Below are 11,747 nucleotides of genomic sequence, written 5' to 3'. Positions count from 1 at the left end.
GGTTCAGGAATTAATGCACGAACACGACTTGAAACACCATTTTTTAATCTCTCAAGAATAATAACTTCTGAACCATGTGAACGGTAAAAATCAAAATCGTCATTATTGAATTTGACTTCCATCTTGTCATTATCAACATATTAAAATGTTGAACGGTTTATGAGTAAATGAACGGACAACATTTAGCTGCCGGCTGCCCCCTCACCGCTTTACATGCATCCCAAAACCCAAAAACCGGTATTTTCGTTGAAAATCCGGTAAACAAGTGTATTGAAGTTAATGCTATTTGTGCAGTAAGTTTCATACATTTTTAAAAGAAGTCTATTATTTCTATTTTAGAAACCTCGCTTCAACTATTGGATTGCAGTGATCTTCCTGAAGTGGCATCAAGTGGCGTGTACACAATTTACCCCGAAAACTTAGCTCCAATGAAAGTGTACTGTGACAAGACAGATGACTCTGTTGGTTGGACGGTTTGTATCAATGTAAACTGTTTAAAAGAATACAATAAAATCAACTTCAAACTTCAGAGAATTCCATTAAAAACTGACATAATTATACGGTATCAATTAACGGAACAATTGAAAAACATGCCATATTCCTGGTAAAATCATTTCCCAATAATCATTTAGCTAAACTTCCACATGTATGTGGTTTTTATAGATTTTAATCTAATTTCCCCCCGTAGAACTAGAAACTTTATTTTCGGAGAATGACAATAGTTCTAACATAAAACGTTACTCCTCTTCAGCAAATGACATTGAATTTTAGAGAAAGATTATGTTTTTATGCCCCATTTATGGGCATTATGTTTTCTGGTTTGTGCGTCCGTTCGTTCGTTTGTCCGTTCGTCCCGTTTAAGGTTAAAGTCTTTAATTTGTTGTTTTTGGTCAAGGTTGTTTTTGATGAAGTTGAAGTCCAGTCAACTTGAAACTTAGTATACATGTTGCTTATGATATGATCTTTCTAATTGTATCCCATTTTCACGGTCCACTAAACATAGAAAATGATAATGCGGATTGGGCATCCGTGTACTTGGGACACATTCTTGTTTCTATATTTAAAATATTAAAATATAAGTTAATGATATTTTAACAGGTTGTACAAAGACGAATTGGTGGAAGTGTGTATTTTTACAGAGACTGGGAAAGTTATAAGAATGGTTTTGGTGACATAAGCGGAGAATTCTGGCTAGGTCTGCTCTCTTAAGATAAAATTTTTTTTCAAATTTTCTTCATTTCAAAATCTTAGCCGTTTGCATTTCATATTCAAGCGATGTGAAAAATTCCTTTACTTATTCAAATTAGACATTTAAAAATTCGTTAAAAACATTTTGCCGGTCATAAATTGCTTATAAAAATACAAAATAAGAAAATAAAGTTAACACCGAAACCCCGATACTTGAAAATTAATAAGAACAAATAAATGATATAAAATAAAGTAAACATATAGCCCTTTTCGTATAAACGTCCGATGATGATCGATCAATCATCACGGAACTTTCACGAGGTGATGCAACATTTTCTTAAGAAAACATAAAGAATCATTTATTTTATAAGATGATACAGAAGCCAGATCAATTAACTTCACATTAAGATATGTTGATGATGTTCTTTCCATTTATAATTCAAACTTTTCTGATTGGGTTCCATTCATATCTATCCTCCAGAACTAAAAATTAAAGAAAATACAGACACAGCTTCCTCTGCCTCCTTTTTAGCTCACCTGGCCAAGTGAGCTTTTCTCATATATTGGCGTCCGTCGTCCGTCGTCGTCGTCGTTAACTTTTACAAAAATCGTCTACTCTGAAACTAATTGGCCGAATTTAACCAAACTTGGCCACAATCATCATTAGGGTATCTTGTTTAAAAAATGGGCAACCAACCGAGATGGCCACCATGGCTAAAAATAGAACATAGGGGTAAAATGTAGATTTTGGCTTATAACTCTGAAACCAAACATTTAGAGCAAATTTGACTGGGGGTTTAATTGTTTATCTAGTCAATATCTATCTGCCCTGAAATTTTCAGATGAATTGGACAACCTGTTGTTGGGTTGCTGCCCCCCCCCAAAAAAAAAATCCCAAAGAGGTAATTTTTAAATAAATTTTGCGGTTTTTGGTTATCTTGAATACTGTTATAGATAGAGATAAACTGTAAAGAGCAATAATGTTCATCAAAGTAAGACAAAGTAAGAAAATTTTGCGGTTTTTGGTTATCTTGAATACTGTTATAGATAGAGATAAACTGTAAAGAGCAATAATGTTCATCAAAGTAAGACATAAAAATGAGTCAACATGACCAAAATAGTCAGTTGACCCCCGAAGGAGTAATTGCCCTTATAGTCAATTTTTAATAATTTTCATTTATTTTGTAAATTTTTGAAAATTCTTTCCTCTGTTTCTAAAGGGCAAAGTTAATTGTAGCAAGAATGTTCAGTAAAGTAAGATCTACAAACACAATTTTGTCATGAATCCATCTGTGTCTGTCATAGACCAAGGTGAGCGACTCAGGATCTTTAGAGCCTCTAGTTAGACATACACCTCGAAATTGACATAGGCGGTCATCACACAAACATCTTTTACAAAAGAAACGATTTTAATTTTGTGATTATCAATGTCCATTACCTTCGTAGCAATATACCAGCTTCACCTGCTTGTGCGATATAAATTTCGTAACTCATTCTGTATTAAAGAGCTTGCAGCTGCTTCTCAATCTTTGCAAAACTTCTCAAGTGACTGAGTAGAAAGTTGATGAACCAGGGGTATGTAAAAGCACGTCTGGTCCTTTTTATGCCCCACCTACGATAGTAGAGGGACATTATGTTTTCTGGTCTGTGCGTCCGTTCGTTCGTCCGTCTGTTCCGCTTCAGGTTAAAGTTTTTGGTCAAGGTATATTTTGATGAAGTTGAAGTCCAATCGACTTCAAACTTAGTATACATGTTTCCTATGATATGATCTTTTTAATTTTAATGCCAAATTAGAGGGTTAACCCCAATTTCACGGTCCACTGAACATAGAAAATGATAGTGCGAGTGGGGCATTCGTGTACTGGGGACACATTCTTGTTTTTTTTAATAGTTCTTCGGAAAATACCAAGACCCTGTTGACAAATGTTCCATATTAACTTCACAAATAATCCATGAGGGTCCTGAAGTATAGATCCTAGGTACTGACGTTGTTAATCATTTTTAAAACGTGTTATAGTATTCTTTGATTTTGTCTTTGTAAATTATCAGTTTAAGTGTTTACGCTTTTTTTTTTTGGTAATATTCATTGACGTGGCTAGGTACTTATACATCCCGATATTATGTTATTGTGCTATATTAAATTCTAGTAATGTTGTCTTTCGTTTTTTCTATATCTATCCCTTTATGTTTATCTTTAGTGACATACTAATTTGCTTTTATATTGATCATATTATAATACAATGTTGACTGATGTACCCCTATTTTAGATATCTTGAATATGTCTCTTTGTTTTTAACACACATCGTTGTCTATAATGGAATTTTATGCAACTGCCACAAAAGTGAGAGGTTAAGCCAGCTATAAAACAAGGTATAATCCACCATTTCTACATAAGAAAATGTCTGCACCAAGTCAGGAATATGACAGTTGTTCTACATTCGTTTCATCTGTTTGAGCATTTGCTTTTGCCATTTGATTAGGGACTTTTCGTTTTAAATCTCCCTCGGAGTTCGATATTTTTGTTATTTCACTTTTTGCTATGGGAAACTATTATAAAATTCTAGTGAATTGATTGGGGACGATTCACTAAAATACGGAAAAGGGAAAACAAAGTATACAAAAAATATATGCTGTATTTAGTTTATAATATGTAATTTAATAACAAAAGCTGTTGCACATTTTGCAATTATAGCATCATTTTGGTTTCTTGCATTGTGGACAGTTGTCTCATTGGCAATCATACCACATCTTCTTTTTTTTTATAATCATACCCTCATTCAAAACTAAGTAAAATACGTATGGAATCAATTCAAGCTTCCGGTAACTGTTAGTACTTTCAGGTAGGTACTTTTTGCATTTTAACTTGCCATATCTTCTTATTGTTAAAGTGAACGCTCTGCTCAAATTTTTGACATCGGAGTATTTCACATTCGCCTCACTCGATACAACATGGGATTTTATATTTTATGTGCTGAATTTTGTAAATGACAATTGAGTTTGTAAAAATACTTTATTTTCTCAATTATATTTCGTTTCAGGTAATGAAAACCTCCATATAATTACATCCAGCAGGCCCTATATGTTACGATTCGACTTGGTGGATCTGTCAAATGAGAAAGCGTATGCCACGTACTCTGAATTTAGTGTTCAGAATGAAAGCTCTAATTATAGACTCCACATTTCTGGTTATGAAGGAACTGCAGGTAATATATATGTTCAGCAAACATCATGTTATTGATGATTTTCAAAAGAAATATTGATTCGAGATAGAATGAAACCTGTATATACCTCCGAAGAAGTTGACCTCTAACTTTTTAAATGAGTAGATATGATAAGAACACTTTTGTAATCCCTTCTTAACATTTTTGGCTTGAGTTACATTTGTAATATGTCGGCTACTTTGTTCCATATATGTTTGATAAGTATAATTAAGGTAGCACAATACAAAGATGTTATACCTCCAATTCTCCAGTTTTAAAATGCTGTAACTTTCTTTATAAGGCTTGAAAATTTATAAAAGTGGTATGTTCGGATAGCTAACATATTACTCTTTCAAATTAATGCAATGTTAGTATTATACAACAGATATGTAATCAATTATAACTCTAATTGAGTCTACAAAATTTTACAAGAAATTTCCACTTTCAATTGAAATTAGTTTTTTCATGGATAACCCGAGAGGGTTGATTTTATGATATGTTGTTCCTAGAGCCATCATCTACAAAAAGGTGTCCCAGATTTTGGATAGAATGTAGAGATCAAATTTTACACCTAATTAAACGATCTCTACTTTTATGTTGTAAGGATGTTTACACTAATTACAGATTTATGAGAGAATAGAATATGATAGCGATAATTTGAGGCACCCTTTTGTGGCTCCTGTTGTGTTGATTAAGATAACGTTAACATTTCTTGTGTAGTTATAGAGATGTCAGAGCTAAATTCATTCAAATGAACTGACCAAGATTTTACCATTAATTGCATAATAATTGATTACATAATAATTGCATAAAAAATATTGCATTCTTTTAAAAGTTTAATCAATTAAAATAATTAGCAGCATTTTAAAGGTTGCAGATTGGTAGTGAAAAAATCTTTGTATTGTACTACCTTAAATAGTATTTGGATTTAGACTGGTTAATAGCTTTGTGTATTTAAATCATATATACTAGCAATCTAATTAAAATTAAATTCTTAAATTGCTCCTGTTCTGATATGTCGCGCACCTTGATGCGCGACATATCAGAACAGGAGCAATTAAAGGATTTAATTTTAATTATATTGATATACTAGTACACTTGTATTTGTTTTCAAATCAATGCAGTACGTTCATTATCACTGAACTAGTATATATTTGTTTAGGGGCCAGCTGAAGGACGCCTCCGGGTGCGGGAATTTCTCGCTACATTGAAGACCTGTTGGTGACCTTCTGCTGTTGTTTTTTCTATGGTGGGGTTGTTGTCTCTTTGGCACATTCCCCATTTCCATTCTCAATTTTAGTAATACATGACAAATCGCATTCTGGTCTACGATGGTCACCAAATAATATATTGTATAATCTGTGACTTTCGAACAGCGGTATAGTACTGTTGCCTTTATTTTTTCGTTAACTTAAAGTATATCAAGCTATACATATATCTCTATCCAACCCTTACATTTTGTTGTATCTAGATAAAATTGCGAACTTTCTTTTTGATCTATATATATCCTTTAATCATTATCACAAATAAAAGTCAGAATGATACTGTCTATATTTTTGGATTCTAAATCACATTTTAATCTCATAAGAGCGTTTTAGCAGATTAGAAATACCTGCTATTAAAAATGTCCTGTTTTTTTTCACACGTGCGCGTATGTTTTTACTTATAATCTGACATTTCAAACAGCAATAAAAGCACATTTTGGGTTATAATTTTATCCTGTTTTTTACTTGTTTGCTTTGTCATGTTTAGAATTTAGTATAATCATCCTCCATTTCATAACAGTCATTGTTTTGTTCATAATTCTTTACAATAGCCTTTTACCTATTTCTGTTGCACAAGTTAGCAATTGTAAATCACCGATGTTGTAATACTTGTTATATAAAAAAAAAAAGGTATGCGGTATGGTTGCTAATGAAACAGATTCCGAGATGAACAATTTGCATCATTTAAACGAGAAAACCAACTTTTTCTCAATAGAAAGTTTTGTATTTATTTCTCTCTTATTTTTAGGCTTGGCAATCGGAACTCTTAGCATGATTTATTTTATACTGGTTCCCTGTTCTTAATTTTCTTGAACACGACTCTCGTATGTTGCATGGCAGAAAACAGGTCTTACAAAATTTTGTCTTGAATTAAATGATATACATTCCTTATGCAAAGCGTTAATTCATAGACCACTTTTTATTAATCTTTTTTACAATTTAGATTTATAAGCTTTAAATACTTTTTCTCAGATTACTAGTATATTTCAAAATATTTTGAATCAATCGTCACTGAAGCGACAATTATTGCAGAAAATATTGTACTGTTAATTTTATTATTCATATTTGAGGAACAGTATGGTAAATTACAATTAGAAGTGTGTGTAGCTTTGATTTATATTCAGGCGACTCAATGACGGATTACAGATGGAACAGTCTTAATGGGAGGATGTTTACTACAAAAGACCGAGATAACGATATTAGAGATGGGGACAATAGTGCAACAAAGTTTACCAAAAGTGGTTTTTGGCATGGAAATGGTTTGAATGGGAATATCAATGGCCTGTACCAGTCTGGTGGAGATAGGAATGCTAGAATGACATGGAGATCATGGAGATGGACAACATTAATAAGGAGCACTCGAATGATGATAAAACCTATCTGTTCGTCTAACTGAATCAACATTTGAAATAGGACTTATTAAGACATAAAAGATGTTCGTTTTTTTCCCGATAGAAGTTTAACTATTTGTCACATTTCTAAATGTGATAAAATTGTATTCTAGAGGAAGAATGTCTTCTTTTATCATTTAAGATTAAAAGGAGACTGTTTTGACTTCTTCAGACATTCCATATTTTTTATTTATAGAAGTTTAACTATGTATTTACATATTTGTTGTTGCTAATATATGTTTGACGATATTGTACATAACACATCAAACAGCAAGATGTTGTTATATATATATGTTAAGTAAAATGTAAAACAAAAGTATCTCACTCCAATGCATTAAAAAGGGGGAAATCCAGAAAAACTGACAAAATCAACGGAACAAGTGAAAAAACAACTGACATGTTCCGGACATAAAAAAAACCCAGTAAAGATTCAAATAATTGTCATTAACAGTTAAGAATGAACTATAACATTTTATTCTTGTCGATCGAAATCGTTGATTTTAACTAGCCCAAATTGAATTTACTGATTAATATGGACAAGGCTATTTACGACCGTTAAAAATTTATCTTTTATCGAATTATAAAAAATGTCAAATTAATCGAAATAGTTCTACTTCATATCAACAGCTTTTACTCACAAATAAAGAAAAATAAAAATTCAGGATATTAGGGCTTTTATAGGTTCGAACACAAGGTCAGACGACGTCAGAGTAATTTCGGATAAGTTATGACACAGCTAGGTGGTTCTTTTCTGGTACTCAGGCTTCTAATGCAAAGTATATCAATAATAAAAAAAATACATGAAAAATTACTTGCAGAAACTTTTAAGAATTTAAAAAAGGAATAAACGCAAAATTAAATGGGAGGAAAATACAAATAAAGTGTGTGTTGCTAAAAGATAATGTCTTCATATATCGTTCATTTCGACAAAATCGGGGTAACAAACTAAAACTTAGGGAAACGCATTAAATATAAGAGAACAACGACACAACATTAAAATGTAACACACACACACACAGAAACGGACTAAGCATTAGACAATATCCTATGAGAAAAACAAATATAACATCAAAACCAAATACATGAATTTGGGATAGATAAGTACCGTGACACGTCTTATAGTAATATGAATTCACACTCAAAAATCAAAGAAAACAAACGACACAACGGAAACACAACGTTAAAATGTAACACACACAGAAACGAACTATAATAACAATGGCCATATTCCTGACTTGGTACAGAACATTTTTAAAGGAAAAAATGGTGGGTTGAACCTGGTTTTGTGGCATTTTGTGCCAAACCTCCCTCTTTTATGGCCATGTGAAATATAACATTAAAATGACAACACAACATTACAGGACTACAATATAAATAAATAGGAGAACACAATTGACAAAGAAACACACGAATAATGGTTAACAAAAGGCAACAAGTTTAAATTTTTTAATACGCCAGAAGTGCATTTTGTCCACACAAGACTTACTAGTGACGCCCAGATACAAAAACAGTTTAAAAGCCGAAACAAGTACAAAGTTGAACAGCATCGAGGACCAAAAGTTCAAAAAAGTTGTTCCAAAAACGGCCAGGGTTTTCTGTTAGGTACCAGAACATCCCTATTATTTAGAATAATTTATACTTTTGCAAACAGTAACTTTTATAAAATGACTATACAAAAGATGTACATGATAAAACTGAAGTACTAACTAATTACAGGAAACAACCGAAATACATTACATAAGCCGACAAAATGCAACACATCCGAATAAGTTAAAACCTCAAAGCCAAGTGACGTCATATTAGCCTTTAATAGAAAACAAACACACAGAATGAAGATAAAAAAAACGAGTTCATTTTCCCTCAGATTTGCAACGGAAACAAACTATTCTGTTCATTTGCCCATCTAAAGCAAAGTATTGCTTCCAATCTATTTAAAAAACATATCCCACTATCCCCCCCCCCCCCCCCAAAAAAAAAAAACACACAATAAAGATGTGTCTTCGCCTGCAATTTTGCGTTTTTGTGATTTCACGTGTTCGTTATCATTCATTGTCTCCTCATACTGTGATATGCACAGTGAATGTACTGTCTATAAGTACGGCGCGCTAACCAATTGTGCCACCGGAGCAATGTTACAAAGTGACATAAAAATTAAGCTTTCATACTAAGTTGCTTTCTGGCTTAACGTCTGCATTATAAATGATGCAGATAAATCTTTTCATTTCACTTTAAAACTATCACGGCTGGTAATCTACACACGCAGAACATTTGGTTCTGCAATGAAAACCGTGAGAGGATTTTCCGGTTGTGCTTGAGTGGAGTAATTGTCACCGCTTCAAAAGGTATGTACATTTCTAAATCTCAATTTTCTTATTCAACTGATCAAAATATTGAAAATCAGAGAATGCTATGCTGTGGTGAATACTTTAACGAAGAAATACATGTATCATTTACTGTTGTACGTAGAGTTGAACTCTTACAAAATCAGTTGCCCCACGAGAAATCGCCTAAAAAAGTGACATTTCAATTTTAAAATGGTTCTATTTACAGACCTACAAGTTCAAATTTAGTTTTTTTTAGGGCAATGGATATGAATGTTGTTTTCGGCGGCGTGTACGCTGTCCGGGATTGTCAGACGTCTTAATTATTCCAAAAACTACATTTTTTCATTAAGTCATGCGTGAGGGGATCGGTTCTGATTGAGGACATCGTGAATGCGTGAGGGGAAGTACAAATCATATCTTTATATTCAAGCTATGAGTCGTTGAAACTTACCTAAATAAGGCTGCATTGTTCATGAAAAAACACATAATGTGTGCTAAAAAAATCACTGAGATTGATATTGAAATAAATTGTTGGAACCTAGGGTTTAATAATATGTTTCACGAAGAATAAAAACAAAACATGTTGTCAACGATAACCAAAAATACTGCAGAGATGTTGGGGAGTATCTCATTCGTCTTGATTCGTCCTTTTCAAACCACTCAACAATGTCCAAAAACAGGTCGAATGCAATGTTGTTTAAAGGAAAACGTCCACTAGTGAAAAAAAATCAAAAATCTTTCCCTTTTCCCTTCGTATTAGAGTTTATCTAAAGCACTTTGAAAAACTTTCTTCCTCAATGTCTTCCATGTGGTCTTTCTCGTGGTCTACTACGTGGTCTTCTTCTGTGACTTCTTCTATGTCTTCTTCGTTGTCTAATACATGTTCTTCCTTATGGTCTTCCTCGAGATTATCTTGGCTTACATCGATGTTCGTGAATAATAAATTCTGTATATCTGCCCTTTTTGTTTCGAAAATCTCGTGATTTTGGGTGAACAGATTACGTCTAATATTTATAGGTGTTGAAGTTTTGATCGGCGATATACTTTTCTTAAATATATGTGTGATCTCTGTGACGTATATTTGACGACAGGACTACTCCCACAGGGTTTATTCGCTTCGAGAGCGGGGATAACTTTTATTTCCATGGCTTTTTGTAGAGAGTCAATTTTTGTCCCTTTTTCCTTTTACCTTTGAATACTGGCATTTTCTGAATTTGAGCAAACAATTTTAAATAGTTTGATTTCATTGAATCAGTGATCAGTTTACATCTGTTAAAGTATAAGGACAAATCTGTGATGATTTTTAATCAGCATTGATCACATTTATTGAGTCAACAAAAGTCACAAAGCCAAAGATTAAAAAAATTTTCTGTACTTCCCCTCACGCATTCACGATGTCCTCAATCAGAACCGATCCCCTCACGCATGACTTAATGAAAAAATGTAGTTTTTGGAATTATTAAGACGTCTATCAACACCGGACAGCGTACACGCCGCCAAAAACAACATTCATACCCATTGCCTTAAAAAAACTAAATTTGAACTTGTAGGTCTGTAAATAGAACCATTTTAAAATTGAAATGTCACTTTTTTAGGCGATTTCTCGTGGGGCAACTGATTTTGTAAGAGTTCAACTCTACGTACAACAGTAAATGATACATGTATTTCTTCGTTAAAGTATTCACCACAGCATAGCATTCTCTGATTTTCAATATTTTGATCAGTTGAATAAGAAAATTGAGATTTAGAAATGTACATACCTTTTGAAGCGGTGACAATTACTCCACTCAAGCACAACCGGAAAATCCTCTCACGGTTTTCATTGCAGAACCAAATGTTCTGCGTGTGTAGATTACCAGCCGTGACTATGTTATTTTGGGATCTTGGAACGCACCTTGCAACAGGATGTTTACTTGAAATGTGCTCCGTTTGAACTGTGAATTTGGTGAGATATATGAAAGTTATGGTTGTATAAACTGTTTCCGTATTTTATATAGATGTAAAAGACTTGAATAACACAGAAAACTGCGTGTTTAATTGTTTATTTTCCCCTTATTCCTGCTGTGTAGCGCAGGATAAGGGGGTAGTTTCGGTGTGTCTGACTTTTATTTGAGATATGTCCAAAAACCCAAGAGACATTGGAAAGCACCAGGAAGTGTGGTTCAAGTAAATGAAAAGGAAAATCAAAGACAAAAGAATAAATACATGTATAAGGAACCTAGATTTGTAAGAGGTAGTAGGATTTATAGAAAAGAATGTACGGTGCGTATTGACAATATACCCAATTAGAAACATTCCGCTTCTAAAGTGATTGAAGTCTTAGAGAATTTGTGTGGTGAAAATACAATTTTAGCCGTTGTTCCGTCGGAAAACAAACTG

At 33.1% G+C, this 11,747-nt stretch overlaps 1 protein-coding gene across 1 annotated transcript; it reads left to right on the top strand.

The window, feature by feature from the left end:
* The first annotated feature begins 247 nt into the window (after positions 1-247).
* LOC139514785 (angiopoietin-related protein 1-like) lies at positions 248-7,966 on the top strand. Its single transcript, XM_071304414.1, has 4 exons — positions 248-473; positions 1,099-1,195; positions 4,227-4,391; positions 6,778-7,966. The coding sequence occupies exons 1-4, from the start codon at positions 429-431 to the stop codon at positions 7,047-7,049; spliced, it is 579 nt and encodes a 192-aa protein (XP_071160515.1). The 5' UTR covers positions 248-428; the 3' UTR covers positions 7,050-7,966.
* Positions 7,967-11,747: the final 3,781 nt, after the last annotated feature.

This window comes from Mytilus edulis, chromosome 3 (assembly GCF_963676685.1).
Source record: "Mytilus edulis chromosome 3, xbMytEdul2.2, whole genome shotgun sequence".
NCBI lineage: Eukaryota > Metazoa > Mollusca > Bivalvia > Mytilida > Mytilidae > Mytilus > Mytilus edulis.
The sequence above is the reverse complement of the archived record's forward strand: the minus strand, read 5'-3'. Positions and strand labels throughout refer to the sequence as shown.

Bases quoted from the DNA above. Each gene is read 5' to 3' on its own strand.
- LOC139514785 (XM_071304414.1), top strand. From the start codon at position 429: ATGAAAGTGTACTGTGACAAGACAGATGACTCTGTTGGTTGGACG. The intron at 1,196-4,226 runs GTCTGCTCTCTT...ATTTCGTTTCAG, and splicing joins AAGCGGAGAATTCTGGCTAG to GTAATGAAAACCTCCATATA. The intron at 4,392-6,777 runs GTAATATATATG...ATTTATATTCAG, and splicing joins TGGTTATGAAGGAACTGCAG to GCGACTCAATGACGGATTAC.